Source organism: Lissotriton helveticus, chromosome 10 (genome assembly GCF_964261635.1).
Source record: "Lissotriton helveticus chromosome 10, aLisHel1.1, whole genome shotgun sequence".
Lineage (NCBI taxonomy): Eukaryota > Metazoa > Chordata > Amphibia > Caudata > Salamandridae > Lissotriton > Lissotriton helveticus.
This window is the reverse complement of record NC_136071.1, coordinates 1047587331-1047603791: the sequence shown is the minus strand read 5'-3', so window position 1 is coordinate 1047603791 and position 16461 is coordinate 1047587331. Positions and strand designations below refer to the sequence as shown.

The 16461-nt window shown below is 43.1% G+C and overlaps 1 protein-coding gene across 12 annotated transcripts in view; it reads left to right on the top strand.

Moving 5' to 3' along the window:
• NEBL (nebulette) overlaps positions 1 to 16461 on the top strand; it is an 874906-nt gene that overhangs the window by 582886 nt on the left and 275559 nt on the right. For 10 of the 12 annotated variants that reach the window (XM_078663756.1, XM_078663754.1, XM_078663752.1 and 7 more), the window contains 3 exons: positions 325 to 426; positions 1011 to 1112; positions 3099 to 3212. The exons of the other annotated variants lie outside the window; for them this stretch is intronic. In XM_078663756.1, the coding sequence (XP_078519882.1) occupies positions 325 to 426; positions 1011 to 1112; positions 3099 to 3212 (318 nt within the window). The remainder of the gene's footprint in view (positions 1 to 324; positions 427 to 1010; positions 1113 to 3098; positions 3213 to 16461) is intronic. 12 annotated transcript variants of the gene reach the window in all.

Sequence of the window (16461 nt, the reverse complement as noted above, 5' to 3'; positions counted from 1 at the left end):
AATATCCCCTTCATTGTGTTTGGCAAACTAATTCATTGTTCATGTTCTACTTCGTAGACATTACTATGTATGACATAAGCTATTTGTATGTTTTATGTTTGTCAAAGAGTACTGTGGGAATTTTATGTAGGTAGAAAATGCTTGCTAACAATAGTGTTCACGTCAGACAATACTGACTTTGCAGTGTTTTAAATCAAAAGCTTAATGTCTTAACTTTTTGCAGCTTTTCAGCTGTTCGTGTCTTCATTAACAGAAAATCACTAAGTAATAGCAAATGCAATATGTGAATATTTTTCACTGACTTGCCATTGTGTTTTTTTGCAGGTTTCATATAGAAAGGATGCACATGAAATGCACAGATACACGGATGTACTTAATAGAACCGACATACAATTTGCAACACAGTCAGCAAAGATTATCAGTGATGTATGGACTTTTTCCTCTTTATGATTTCCTCATAAGCTACAGGTTTTTGTGTATGATTTTCTGACCATATGGAGTTATTGTCTGAGATTTAGGAGTAACATTTGGTTCTACGAAATGTTAATCTATCATTTAAGGCCGATTATAGAGTTGTTTGTAGTAGGCAATTGTAGGAGTATCGGTTTATGTGTTCTGCCCCTTACTGTATTTTAATTTTCTGCCATTTTTGGCATCTGGGCATGAGAGGATGCTCTCCAACTTCTCATCACATGAGGTCTAGCGCTAAAACATGGCAACTTATTTGCATTTGGTAAATTAAGACTTTAGGTAACTCCACAAAATAATGTGCACCAATTGCATAAGCGCATCAAAGTGAAATACCAGGTTTCAGTGTTGGTAGCTCTAGCCACTAGGCCACATCTTACTAAAATAAAACATGATGCTCTCAATTTAGTTGTAAAAGAGGCACTTGCAATAGTGTCTCTTCCCCAACAACTACCTCTAAACCTGCCGGTCACTACTCACTTTGGATTTCTTTCAGCAATTTCAAATTGTAAAAGTTCCATTCACAGGAGTCTTTCTTTCAGGTTGAGTATAAAAAAGGAAGGAGAGACCTAAACAAGGAGACAGCTGTTCTTGGCAGGCCTGATTTTGAACATGCGATGGAAGCTTCCAAGCTCTCCAGCCAGGTAAGAGGGTATCGTGGACAAGAACAGTATTTAGGTATCGCTTTCCAATGAAAACAGTAATGACTATTCTTCTTTTGTGCTCGAGTGCATTGCTTGTCTACTTTCATTAAAAAGTGAAGGTATAAAGTTAAATTTCCAACTGGCCACTGCCGGCTAGTGCTGGAAAATAGGGGGACTCAGCTACATCTCGGTTACGGCAGCGATTTCTGAGCTGATCTGGGATCTGGCTGACCCAGTGAAATATGCTGAATTTGTCCTGGTGTAATTTTCAGACAGCAGGACACATTTAGTAGCGCCAACATGTCTGCTTTTCGTTCATTCGGAGCAGTAATCCACAGGCAGCCAGGGGGTTTTCTTCTTTTCACTTCCAGGGAGGTCCAAAACAAAGGTTTGATTTGAAGGGCCATCAGCCCTTCTCTGTTTTTTGAAGAGTCTTCCTGGCTGTGAGCCATCTCAAGCCTAACACTCTGACATTAATACAATGGAAGGAAGCAAAGCACACAGATTATTCCCCCAAAAGTATTTTTGCAAAAGTATGACTTGGAGAGAGATTTTTTGCTTTGTTAATCCCCCCCCCGTGTAAGAGATGTTCATGCACTGAAGAATGCTAGATGCATCTGTGTGTATGAGAACTCACACAATTAAGATTTAAAAGACACCTAATATTTTTATTCTAGAACAGATTTATTGTCACATCTGTCCTTGTTGCCAATTTCTTTGCAGTTTAAAAAAAATACTATAAGTTGACTGTCAGACTCTTCTTTTCAAGCTCCACCCCTTGTGACTCTACCCCCTTTCCTCTGCAACACCTTGACTCCCATTTTATGGTTTGCCGTAGTAAATTTATTCAATTCCAGCACTGCTACTGGCCATTCAGTAAAATGAAGTGATTGTATCATATGTGTAAATGGAGCAGAGGATATTTAACTATAAACCTGTACATCCAAATCCTTATTCAGATGGAAAATGCAGTTTCTGCTGAAATCTGAATTATGAGATTTGTGGTACGACCAAGACATTTAGATTTGTCGTTGAGAAGCTGGTGATTCTCAAAATTGCAGGCTTTGACCATAAAAGCATGCCCAGTTGTTGTCATCAATGATATCATTCGTGATGTTATCAGTGATGTCATCAATTATGTCATTGAACATGTTAGGAGTGGTCAAATTTGGGAGGCCATAAGCAGAGCATGGTGGAGGCGCAAGTTCTAGTTAGCTCAATAATTTATATCTGGTGAATTTCAGTGGTTGTTTGAATTTAAAATGTTACATCTCATTATCACAACAATGTAACCTTAGTTTCTTTCACTGAATATCTGTTTTTTTTAAATATAAGGTAAAATCTTATTACCATGCCAAACCCCCTGTGGGCAGCCACCCCCTGCATGCTGCGCACAGTCTTCGGCCATGCTTACCATGCACAGGGTGGGGCTGGGCACAAGGCCCAAACCACATTTACATGTTTTGTTTTGGGGTAGTTAGCTTCCATGTGCAGCTAACAATAGCCACTAATTGGAATTAGAATGTTTATTGTTTGTTTGGCTGTTTTGTATACATTTTTAATAAGACAATGGGAATGGTGAGAGACAGTGGCATGATGAGTTCAATGGTTGCAGCTTTTACTTCATAAGTACAGGTTTGCCACATTTGCCTTATAATGTGCATCATTTGAAGGTTTTACCCTATATTTTGTTTCTAGTGCAAATAGATGAAAGTAAAGCTGCCTGAAGTTGCGCCACAAAATGTCCATGTTATGCTCCATAAATTAAATAAGCTTGTCTACCTCTTTGGACAGCACAGACACTTCAATCGCTAAAACTCAGCTTGAATGGCGTTTTATTACTAGAGTGACAAAAAATAATGAGTGGATTTTGTCCACATAAAATTCGAAAATTGTATGCCTTTTTCTTATCTTTGCTGAAACAGACATATCTTTTAGGATAGATATTATAATACTATAAGAAATTCTACTTCGTTTTCATGGCAGGTCAAATATAAAGAAGAGTTTGATATGGAAAAAAAGGGACGAAAATCACAGTACAACCCTATGGAAAGTGGTTCCTTTAAGCAGGCCCAGATTGCATCTGCATTGGCGAGTGATGTAAGTATAGCTTTATATTTGAAAGCGACAGCAACATTACAATATGTATCCTATAAACCAGATGCATATAAGATATAACGAGGAACAGTCCTGTTGGGTCTTGACAAACAATCCAGCCTAATGGTGTAAACAGATTTCAATTGTGGTATCCTTTGCTCACCGTTAATCGTTTAGCCTGAGTGACAAGACAAAACTTGGAAGTTATATGTACCAGCATGACCAAAAAACAAACCAATAAACAAATAAATACAAACCAAACCAAGCATAGTTTAAAAAAAATGCTATTCAAATTGCTTATTAAATGATGAGTGATCAAGGATCAAAAATTACAACAAAAAGAAATTATCAAAAAAGTGAGTAAAATAATAAATACAGCTTCAAGAAAATTGGAAATAATCAATGTGTGCAACTGTGCATTGAAGCTCTTCATTCAAGTTAACATAGTATAGAATGCAACCGCAACATTAAAACAACACCACTTTATACATTGTTCTCTGCATTCAGCTCCTCACTCCAGGTCCAAAGCCTGCACAACTTTCTAATACACACTCCTTAGAGAAGACTTATTCAGCAGACAGTTTACTAGCAGAGATGTGTCCAGGCAGACAGGATAACAGATCAGGTGACCATCTTTCCCAGTCCTGAACACAGCGACTTAAGCCAGCAATTCTTCAGTTTTGTCAGGACTGACAATAGAATATCTTTTGTGGCACTCAAAAAGGCATTTTTTGGCGCTTCCTACTGCCGATTTAATCTACCCCATTCTGTCACAAATGTCTCTGCTGTGCTTCCTGAACACCCCCTTCTTTCTCCCTTTAGCTTCAATTACTTACTAGTAATCACATTACTCCGACTGTTGCTTTTGCCTGTATTAATTACATAATAAACGGCGCAGAACCTCCAAACAAACCTTCTACATTCAACAAAGCCCTGTTTTTAGTTGACACAAGCTTCTGCCTTGAAGTTGGACTGATCCTCACAGACTGGGAGTGAGTAATTAATATAGGCAAAAACAACTATCTGCGGTTATTCAGGAGGGAACAGAGGATTCAAACATCATTATGCAAACAGAACAAGAAGCACATTTTTGTCTGATTTAATTTGAGCTACAGCTTTGGCCTTTCTTAGATACCCTTTGAAGGAAAGCACTTCTCTAGGGAAATTGGAAGCTGGAAGTTATGAATACCAAGTCTCAAAAGGATAGAAAGCATACACTTCCATACAAAAGCTCCTATTAGAAATCTTCCACAAGATGGAATAAAGATACTTGAGACTATTTTAGAAGAGACTCCAAATCATATATGTTTCGGAAGAGGAGATTTCAGCCCAAGAAGGCAGCCAATGGTTAAGACTCTTCGAATCAGGCTGGAAACTCAATGCATTGTTCCTGACAATCATCCTCCCCATCACTTTCGAACTTGCAGGAGGTCCACTGTTAAAGTTCTACAGGATTTGGAGGAGGTCTACAATTAATAGTTTGGTAATGAGTACACTCAAGAAAGGTTATCTCATTGAGTTTGACAGCTTACCCCCAAGATCGAGAGTCATCCCTACGTCTGTCCCTTCTAATCCTTATGAAGAGAGAGTATTTGTGGTTGGGGCTCCAGGCCTTGTTAGACAGAAAGGCAATCATTCCAGTTCCTTTCAAAGAAAGATGAGAGGGAGTGTATTACATGCTCTTTCTTACCAAGAATCCATCATGGGAACACAGACAGGTAGCTAATCTCAGAGGTGTTAATTCCAGTATCAATAACATACAATTCAGGAATGTGACTCTGCAGCAAGGTATTCTTCTAGTGTCAGAAGGGGACTTCTTAGCAAAAATAGAACTACAGAACACCTACTTCCACAACCTATTTCCATCCAGTGCTCCAAAAGTATCTGAGGTTCATTCTGGGGCAGCTCAATTTCCAATTGAGTGTGCTGCCTTTTGACCTCAAATCTTCACTTAGCATCTTCACAAAGCCTTTTGGAAATTAAATTAATCCTACATTATTTAGATGACTGTTTAGTGGCTTTCCCTTTGCGGCAGAAGACCAAGTAACATACAGAGACAGTGCTCAGAACATTATAAGGACTTTGCGACATTTTCAAAAAACACATTTGGTTACAGCTAAAGATCAGATATTCTTTGCGGCCAGGTCCAAGACAGACCAGTATCTAGTCACTCACCTGTTCAAAGGCCTTAGCTACTTCAAAACTTAATATCACCAGTGGTGCTTTATGTGCAGTTGCCAGACCAATGGAACCTCTTACCATCTGGGCTAACTATTTAATTTGCCTACCTTGAAGGAAGCCCTTCTGCTCCTGGTGAACATTCCCAGCTATCACTATCCCCAACGTACGTGCCAAGATACTCGCAAAGGTCTTATAATCTGCATTTAGCAAGGAGATTGGGCAATAGGAATCACAGAATTTATGGTTTTATGTGGTCTTAAAATGACCAAAATGGTAGCTTCACCCCAGTATACATGGGCTCCCTGCAGCCTCATTAGTATATCATTGAATATTGATCTAAGTATGGGGCAATCTTTTGTATAACACAGATATACAATTCAGCTGGGATGCCATCTGGTCCCACAGCCTTCTTCTTCTTCATTTTCCGAACAGCCTCAAGTATCTCGGTTTCTGATATTTCCTGCACTAATTCCTCAGATTGAATTTCCAATAATCAAGGGAGCTTTATGTGTCCAACCATTTACTTAGGTCCCACATATTCACAGTCTGAGTACCTTTATATAACCGTTCAGCTGTGTCAGTTTTTTCTTATTATAACCTAATGCTATACAGAAATGTTATTGCAGGTTTCTTGGCTTTAATCCTCAAGCTAATTATTTGCTTGCTCTCTCACCGGACTGAAGCTGGTCTCACCAGCTAGTTTCCCAAATCTCCTGCTGCTTTTCCTCCAACATGGCCTAATTTTCCTGCCTTTGAAATGGAATTTGGCCACTAATTGTTTCCTGCGGATCAGCAAATGTTGGGTGACAAAACATATTTTGTAGGCAAAGTAAGTCCTTATGTAATGCTTCTTCAGTCCTCTTTTTCTCGCTCTTATAATTACTTACTCAGCTAGTCACTCCTGCCCCTTAAATAAGCCTTATAGGCATCCCAGACTACCCACTCCATGACATTCCTGTAATTTAAATAAAACAAATCTTCAGTGATGGTTGCCAAAAAAGTTATAATCCTGATAAGCGTCGAACCTCTGCTCCATAGTTCATCTAACCCACTGTGGATGTGTTAGACCTGCTACCATTGGCTTGAGTCACCCTTCCATTTTTCGAGGTTGTGTCCTTTGTTTTTGAAATGTCTTTGTTAGTTTGTATGCTTTAGGCACTGTGCCACTGCTATTCAGTGTCACCGTGCAAGTGCTCCCTATTGTAAATTGTAGGAATGGATTAGTGACTCCATGATTGGCTTATTTGATTTACGTGTCAGAACCTAGTACAGTGAACCATGTGTGCCCAGGTCCTGTAGATTAAATGCTGCTAGTGGGATTGCCGAACTGACTGTGCAACAACAGAAGCAGCTCGTAAAGTGTGTCTCAGGCCTGCTATTGCAGGGCCTGTGTGCAAAATAGTACTGCCATGTCGACTAGGTAAGTGGACACACTTACCAGTCCCTAAACCATCCCATTACTACATGCTAGCCACCCCTAAGGTAGGCCCAAAAGCAGGGTGCATTGTAAGTAAAGGTCAGGACATGCCCTGGCGTGTGTGGCATGTCCTTATAGTGAATTACAACTAATTTCGTTATTCACTATTGCAAGGCTACCTGTCCCTATAGGCCAGAATGGGCAGTTTGCTTATAACATCTTCTAATCCTAACTGACCCAGGGAACATGGTAGAAAAAAGAATTTAGTATGCCTGAACTCAGAATGTTCAAATACCTCTTTTAGTGAAGGTGATTTTTACATTCTGTGTTGTAAAATACCACTTTTGGAAAGTAGGTATTTTCTTACTTAACCATCCAGCCTGCCTCTGCTAGGTTGTGTATTGCATGTCTGGTTTGTGAGTGACGGGAGGGCTTGGGCTCAAGCAGTCTGATGAGTCAGGGTGGGCAGAATATGTCCTTGGCTGAATAGAGATTGGGTGGCGGAGATTTACTTTCACTCCCCTCAGCCCTCATAGAATAGAGTGTAGGGGGAGGAGATTTCCTTTCAGCTACCTGGGACAGGTCTGCTTTAAAAAATGCTGGCTCCACCTCTTGCAAGGAAGCTGCACAGAACTGGTTTTGGCTGGGCACAGGCACCCTCTGCCTTCAGAGGACAAAAGATTTACTGGAATGAATATTGGGGCCCAGACTCCAAGACTTTAAATCACTACAGGGAACCAAGACAAACCTTTGCCAAGGAGAAGAACCAAAGAAACTGAAGGAGTTGACTGCCCTGTGCCATTGTGCTATTTTCTGGGGTTGGCCTGCAGTGGTGACTTATTTGCAAAGGAAAGGAGAAGGAACTTTTATTGAACTTTCATCATCTTGAAGAAGAATCTCCAAGGGCTCGAATTGTGCTTGCCTCCTGCTGAAGTCTCAGAGATACAAGACTTCACCACCAGCTCCCCCTTAAATTTGCTTGCTGGGAATTCTGTCTGCCGACGCCTGTGTATTGTTGAGAGCTGGAAGCGGGACACAACGGGAAGAAGTGTGTTGTCTCCGCAGCTGTTGCCGTCGCATCACCGTAGAAGCGTGTCGCCACAGCAGAGGTCGCCGTTGCATCACCAGAGAAGCATGTTTCCATTGCAGCTGTTTGTCATCGCATCACCGGAGAAGCGCGTCGTCTCCACAAGTGTCGACGTCACATCACCGGAGAAGCGTGTCACAGGGCCTGTCGCGGCTCAGAAGTTCCTGAGTTCGCCGCATGGCCATTGGGCGTGCACACATCACCTTCACATTGTCTCATCGCATCAAAGACGCCATCTTGTCGCAGCGGACCGGATCATCGCATCAAGGCACCATCTTGTCGCATCGCAACTGGAACACAAGACGAGATCAACGCATCACCTCCTTTCCAGTAAGGAACACACGCATCGCCTACTTTGCACAAGCACAGAGGAATAGACGCATTGCCTCCCCCGAAGCAAGAAACCGACACATCGCTCTCTCTGAGAACCTTTAGTTTACCTTGCGTTACCCATCCAGAGGTACTTTGTGAGAAACGTGCCGCATTTACCAATTTCTTTGAACTAAGCTATTTCTACCATTTAAAAGTCATTTTCCTAATACTGTATTGTGGATTTTTGTTGTTTGGGTCTTGTGTTAAGTCTATATAAAGAATACTTATTCTTATAAAACTTGTGTGGTGTCCATCTGTAGTGTTTTCACAGTATTACTGTATGTGTTCACAAATGCTTTAAACGCTGCCTCTAAGATAAGCCTTCCTGCTCATGCCAAGCTACCACAGGGTTGAGCAGGGGTTATTTTAGGAGTGAAGCCCCCTTACCTTGGCTAGAAGCAAGGGTCCCTATTTGGACAAAGGTGCAAACCATTGCCAACTAAAGACCCCCATTTCTAACAGGACACATTTTCTCTTGCTTCTTTTAATCAATTTTTATTGAGGTCTTTTGTTTCTTAAATGAGATGTGTTAGATCTGGGGGTCTCTAGTTGGCAGAGGTAGGTACCAGTGTTCAAATAGGGATCTTTGCTGCTAGTCAGGGTAAGGGGGATGCACTCTTTAGATAACCCCAGCTCTTCCCCATGGTAGCTTGGCACGAGCAGACAGGTTTATCAAAGGAAATGTGTAAAGTATTTGTACCAACACTCACAGTAACACAGTGAAAACACCACAAATGGACTCCACACCAGTTTAGAAAAATAAAGTATCTTTATCTAAACTACACAAGACCAAAACGACAAAAATCCAACATGCACAGTTCAAGAATATGATTTTAAAAGAGTTCTAGGGTTTGCGTGAAAATAATCCACAGTTGCGTCACAATTAGCCAAAAGTACCTGTAGATGCGACAAAGTTCCAAAATGAAGATGCAGCATTGAAAAACAAGCAATGCGTCACTCCTGAGACCCTGGGGAGGCGATGCGACAGCCCCGCTAGACGCAGTGGGCGTGTTGCGACGAATCCGGTTTGTATGGGGAGGGATCCGATACCTTGTATGGATTCCGGTGCGCAGGTTCCATAGGAAGCGTCTGGGAAAAGCACGATGCGATGATCTTTGGGATGGCGACGATCTCAGGTGTGGCGGCAATGCGCGGCGCAGCGTCGATCTTCTCCTCTCGCGGCCCCTCGTTGCGATGGCTCTGCGACGATGTTCGCAGCGAACTGATGGGGTCCGCAAGTAAGCGGTGCGGCGATTTCACCCAGCGATGACAGGCGCTGCGATGATCTCGATTCTCGCGGCGGCGGGAATTTCCTTGCACTGTCGGGGATGCGCTCCGCAAGCGAGCGATGCGTGAAAATTGCAGATTGTCTTTGTTTCACCTTGTCCAGCTTCCCAAACACCAGGCCACAGCTTCCAGATGCCCCTCAGTTGGATTCAGCACTCTAGGAAGGGCAGAACTCTCTCAGCAGAGTTCAGGGGGGGGGAAGCTGGGGTTGAAGTCCTTTTGTTCCTGGGACTTCTTAACAGGAGACCAGCTCTCTTCAGGTGCTTGGAGATCTCTTCCCTCACCACCCCTTGTTGTAAATATTTTTGTCCACCCTAAGCGTGGAAGGGTATACTCAGACATGAGTCCCTTGCTCATTGCACCATCAGGATTCAAGCAAGCCGGGCCGAAGACGGCTGTAATGCCAGAAACCGGTCCCCGGAAGCTTGTTTCCTTCCCAGTGTAAGAATTGGCTTTTGTAGTCTGGTCTGCCCTGTTCCCATGATGCACTGGGCCAGGGACAGACTAATTTGCATACAGCCAGGTTCTGAAACTGGGATGGTGCAATGAGCTAAAAAACGGTGTTGGACCTAGCCCTGATCTCTTGACTGGGTGAGAGTATTCTGCTTAATTCAGAGACTCTGTCCCTCACCACCCCTTGTTGTAAATATTTTTGTCCACCCTAAGCGTGGAAGGGTATACTCAGACATGAGTCCCTTGCTCATTGCACCATCAGGATTCAAGCAAGCCGGGCCGAAGACGGCTGTAATGCCAGAAACCGGTCCCCGGAAGCTTGTTTCCTTCCCAGTGTAAGAATTGGCTTTTGTAGTCTGGTCTGCCCTGTTCCCATGATGCACTGGGCCAGGGACAGACTAATTTGCATACAGCCAGGTTCTGAAACTGGGATGGTGCAATGAGCTAAAAAACGGTGTTGGACCTAGCCCTGATCTCTTGACTGGGTGAGAGTATTCTGCTTAATTCAGAGACTCTGTCCCTCACCACCCCTTGTTGTAAATATTTTTGTCCACCCTAAGCGTGGAAGGGTATACTCAGACATGAGTCCCTTGCTCATTGCACCATCAGGATTCAAGCAAGCCGGGCCGAAGACGGCTGTAATGCCAGAAACCGGTCCCCGGAAGCTTGTTTCCTTCCCAGTGTAAGAATTGGCTTTTGTAGTCTGGTCTGCCCTGTTCCCATGATGCACTGGGCCAGGGACAGACTAATTTGCATACAGCCAGGTTCTGAAACTGGGATGGTGCAATGAGCTAAAAAACGGTGTTGGACTTAGCCCTGATCTCTTGACTGGGTGAGAGTATTCTGCTTAATTCAGAGACTCTGTCCCTCACCACCCCTTGTTGTAAATATTTTTGTCCACCCTAAGCGTGGAAGGGTATACTCAGACATGAGTCCCTTGCTCATTGCACCATCAGGATTCAAGCAAGCCGGGCCGAAGACGGCTGTAATGCCAGAAACCGGTCCCCGGAAGCTTGTTTCCTTCCCAGTGTAAGAATTGGCTTTTGTAGTCTGGTCTGCCCTGTTCCCATGATGCACTGGGCCAGGGACAGACTAATTTGCATACAGCCAGGTTCTGAAACTGGGATGGTGCAATGAGCTAAAAAACGGTGTTGGACCTAGCCCTGATCTCTTGACTGGGTGAGAGTATTCTGCTTAATTCAGAGACTCTGTCCCTCACCACCCCTTGTTGTAAATATTTTTGTCCACCCTAAGCGTGGAAGGGTATACTCAGACATGAGTCCCTTGCTCATTGCACCATCAGGATTCAAGCAAGCCGGGCCGAAGACGGCTGTAATGCCAGAAACCGGTCCCCGGAAGCTTGTTTCCTTCCCAGTGTAAGAATTGGCTTTTGTAGTCTGGTCTGCCCTGTTCCCATGATGCACTGGGCCAGGGACAGACTAATTTGCATACAGCCAGGTTCTGAAACTGGGATGGTGCAATGAGCTAAAAAACGGTGTTGGACCTAGCCCTGATCTCTTGACTGGGTGAGAGTATTCTGCTTAATTCAGAGACTCTGTCCCTCACCACCCCTTGTTGTAAATATTTTTGTCCACCCTAAGCGTGGAAGGGTATACTCAGACATGAGTCCCTTGCTCATTGCACCATCAGGATTCAAGCAAGCCGGGCCGAAGACGGCTGTAATGCCAGAAACCGGTCCACGGAAGCTTGTTTCCTTCCCAGTGTAAGAATTGGCTTTTGTAGTCTGGTCTGCCCTGTTCCCATGATGCACTGGGCCAGGGACAGACTAATTTGCATACAGCCAGGTTCTGAAACTGGGATGGTGCAATGAGCTAAAAAACGGTGTTGGACCTAGCCCTGATCTCTTGACTGGGTGAGAGTATTCTGCTTAATTCAGAGACTCTGTCCCTCACCACCCCTTGTTGTAAATATGGAGATCTCTTCAAGCAAGGGGACTAAGCACCAACGATCCCTCCCCTCTCCTTGGGAGCAAAGCAACTGCAGGTCAGCCCACAAACACACAGCAGGACAGTCTTCCAGTGTTCTCCTTGGCAGAGGTTCCTTCTTGATTCCAGGATGATCTGATTTTCTGTAGTCTGGGGTCCTGTACTTCTACCCCACAAAGACTTTGTTCCCTTTATACAGGAGGGCTCTGAGCCCGGTCCGAACCAGTTCCGGGTGTTCCTTGAGCACTTTGTTTTTCTGGCTTCTCCTTTCCTTTTATAGAAAGGGGCAGGGTCATCAGCCACCCAGCAGATGGTGGAGCCAGCATTGTGGAAGGCAGGCACAGCCCTATTGAAGCCCAGGTGCTATCCCCTCCCTCTACTCTAGATGCGGATGGAGCTATTCAGCCCAGGGATTGCCCACTCAGCCTCTGGGAGCCACCAGCCCCTGCCACTCACAAGCCAGACAGTCAATTCACAAACAGGCTAAGGCACACAGAAAGGTCAGACAAGAAAACAGCCACTTTCTAAAAGTGCTGTTTCCAAACATAGGATTTAAAAACCATATTTCCTAAAAGATGTGTTATTAAATTCTGAGTTCAGGGATACCAGACTTTTATGTCCTATCTTGCTCCTATGGGAAGATATGCAGGTAACAACTATACACAGCATTCCCCATTATAGCCTACGAGCAAGATAGCCTTTCAATAGTGAAAAACAAAAATGGCTGTAATTCACTACCAGAGCATGTCACCCACACTGGTACATGCTCTACCTTTCACATACACTGCACCCTGCCCAGCGGGGTACCTTGGGCCTTCCATAGGGGTGTCCAATGTGTACAGAAACGAAAGGTTAGGCCTGGTCAGTGGGGATACTGGCCAGGTTGACATGGCGAGCCACAGACTACACACAGGAACTGCGGTGGCAGGCCTGAGACACCACTTTAGGGCTACTCATGTGGTTAGCACAATCAGTGCAGCAGGCCCACTAGTAGCATTTGAATCACCAACCCTGGCACACTCAGTGCACTTTACTAGGGATTCCTGGTAAAACAAATATGCCAATCATGGATAACCAATCACAATAACAATTTACCTGGGGAGCACTTGCACTTTGACACTGATCAGCAATGGCAAAGTGCCCAAAGCATCTAAACCAGCAAAAACGAAATCCAGCTCAGCGTAAAAAATACAGGAGGTAGAGGCAAAAAGACAAGGGAAACCACACCAAAGAAGCCAGGTCTAACAATATGCCATATTGCGACTGTACAGAGTCATGGGTTGCAGTAAAAAATAAGTGCTACAATGAACCATTGAGGGATGAAGCTGGATGGACCACCCAAAAAGGGAACCAAAGAAAGGTGTATAGAAGGAAAGAAGATAACTATGGAAGAAGGTGGTCATGACCAGACTGAGAACCCACCCAGACTCCTCTAAATGGATCCCATATCTTCCTAAGTCTAGTGCATCGCTCATCATTATCGATGATCAAGCACTTGAGAAGGACTTTGTTGATAAATTCATGCTACAAAAGCATAGGATTGGGAGCCTGAACTAATAACCAATGACGGGCCAGAATCAATCGAGCTAGAGCGTTACCAAAAAAGTAAATGGTGCTCAGATGACCAGGAACATGAGCTGAGAGGCACAACTCAATTAGGTTTGGTTCCTACCTCAAAGTGATTGGACAGAACCGATTAAGCTTCCCAAAGACTGTCTGCCTGTAATAGGAGATAGCAAGGCAGATAGCATAAATGTTAACCGAATCTGCCCTCTCTTTAGAACATCAGTAGCACTTAGAACCCTGCCTAATATTCAAGGTAAATAATCGATAAGGGGTGTAGTAAAAATGATTAATACATTTGAACCGACGTGATTAGACCCAGGAAACATTTAAAACTGAATGTGAGAAAGCATTTTTGCATCTCATTGTATCAGAGGCATCTTGAACCCCAACAAGATGTCAGCTCCACTTTTTGGCCATTAGCTGAAAGGAATTGGGCTGCCATTGAACCTCAGCCAACAGGATTGTTTTATAGGCTAAACTAATTTCCTTCTTAGTCAGACCATGCCACAGATATTCAAGGAAGGTATTCAAAGGGCAATCAAGATTATTCGCCTTCAGACCCATGAGAAAATGCCTGATTTGAAGATAGCTGAAGAAACCAGAATGTGAAGAGAAGATCCCTGAGATAGTATCTCAAAAGAGAGAAGGCAATTGCCCTCATAAAATGAGCCCAATGTAAAATGGTGAGGTTCCTACCAACAATCCATAAAGCTCTTGTGTACTTGGCTGGAAAAATTAGGGGTGTAGCCTAAATAAGAGCATGTACTAAACAGGGAAATGCCCAAGATTCACACTTTCATGTAGGCCCAGATAAAATGGAAGACACGCTGCATCTTAAAATTAGTCCTCTTTAAGTAGACTGTATTGATGATACCACTTTGTGGGGTGATATCCCCCCCCCCAGGAAGATATTCTGGAAACAGATGGCCTAACCCTGTGAATTACACTCCAACACCCTGACAAGGCAGGATATGAATGCTACTAGTTAGTATGCTCGTAAATCTGGGAGCGAGAGACCTCCCTCCAGCCATGGCCTCTATAGCAATTGTATACTGGCCCCAGGCTTTTAATACCCCCATATAAATTCTTGCCACATGGCTCTATTTATGAAAAAATTGTTTAGAAAGATACCGGGGTATGCAGCAAATAAGATATAAATAGTGAAGCAAAATCATCATTTTATTACACCATTAGATTACACCTTCCTATTATGGCGATATGTAAGAAGTTCCGCTTGCTAAATACCTCTGTGGTTCTTATAAAGAGTGAGCCAAAATTGGACTTGGTTACCTGTTCACAAAAAGATTTGTATCCGTAAATAAGTAGCCAAGTTGACCCAGCAACAATCAAACCAAGAAGGAGCAGTGTTCGCTAAAATCGGTGTATTAGCATGGTTGAGTTTATACCCAGAGATAGCCCCATATTTGCTTGCCATTTTTTCAATAGCAGCAAAAGAGCCCTCAGTGGTTGAAGTCAGAATAGTAAGATTGTCTGCATAAGCAAGCACTTTCAGCTCAAGTTGGTGAATCTGCAACTGAGAAATGTGCCTAGAGCTCTTCAGGGCTTGGATATAGGAATCGATATAAACCGCGAAGAATAGTGGTGAGAGCGGAGATCCCTTGCGGGTACCCCAAATCTGAATTAATTTGGTTGGGCTACCTAAGCAAAGAACTCTAGCCTTGAGATTCTGATAGAGCTGTTGGAGCAGAGCAACATACTCTGCATGAAACCCTGATGTCTCCATAGTGGCCCACAAGTTTATTTATTATGTTTTGGAACTCAGAAGAGGTCCACATAAAGAGAATACATAATACTAGATATTCATACCTATACAAGGAATAATAACAGATTGTTAACAAAAAACAAAAATAATCCATGCAACACAATTAATAAAATCATCTAGTAAATATCCAAGAAACACACAGAAAAGGCCACACTGTGGACACATTCTCTCATCAGTCTCCAACTCTAACTCCACTGGTTTATGATCCCACACAAGTGTTGATATATATTTAATTTGTCCTTCTTTTGGTATCTGTTTACTGTCCACAAACCAGTAATCTAATCTCAAGCTCTGAATGTGGGTTCTACAGAAAGAGTAAACTCTTTGGTCAACCATCTTCTCTCGCCGAACATCTCTCAGACCTACGTCTTCAAGCTACTAGTAGTCTTGGGGGGAGGTTTTTCCTGTCCTAAGGTTAGCCCTGTCTGAGGTATAATTCATACAACTATTAAAATCTCCCCTTGTCATATAATTGGATACCTATATTCCAGGTCTCCAACAAATAGGAAGCTAAGCATGTTCAGGTCATCCAGGTCAGCAACATAATAACCCACACATGTAAATGTTGTTGCACCATCCCTAAATTCAGCTATTGCCCATCTACCTCTTAAATCTAACACTGGCCTTACTGCCTGTATTTCTGTCTGTTGTACAATTAAGATAACAACCTCCTTAATCCCACTTGGCTGATTTGTGCTGATTACCTCTCATACCCACTTCTGTCTAGAAATTTCACAGTTTTGTTTTTTCTCTGATAAATCTGTTTCCTGCAAAAACATAGCATCAGCTCCCTGTTCTTTCAATCGTTGCATTTACCCTTTTTCCATTTACATTCCATGGCAAAAATGTGATTTTTTTATTCCTCATGTCTGTTGATCTTATAATCTTATAGACTCGCCAGAGCAGCCCCCCTCTACCATACAACAGATATTAAATGTTTCAATTTTTGCATATATTTGTTACATTAGACTCATGGTGTAGAGGCTTTTTTAACACATTTTCCTGAATGCTCCTCACCCTGTGCAACCTATCCCCTAATTCCTCCCTTTTTGTGAAGCCACCCCGGGAAACCAGCTAATTTCCTCACTATCTCTTCTTCCTTGGCTGGCAAGCCATTTAGGTACCCATTGGTCTCCCTCTACCATTGATCCTGTATTCTC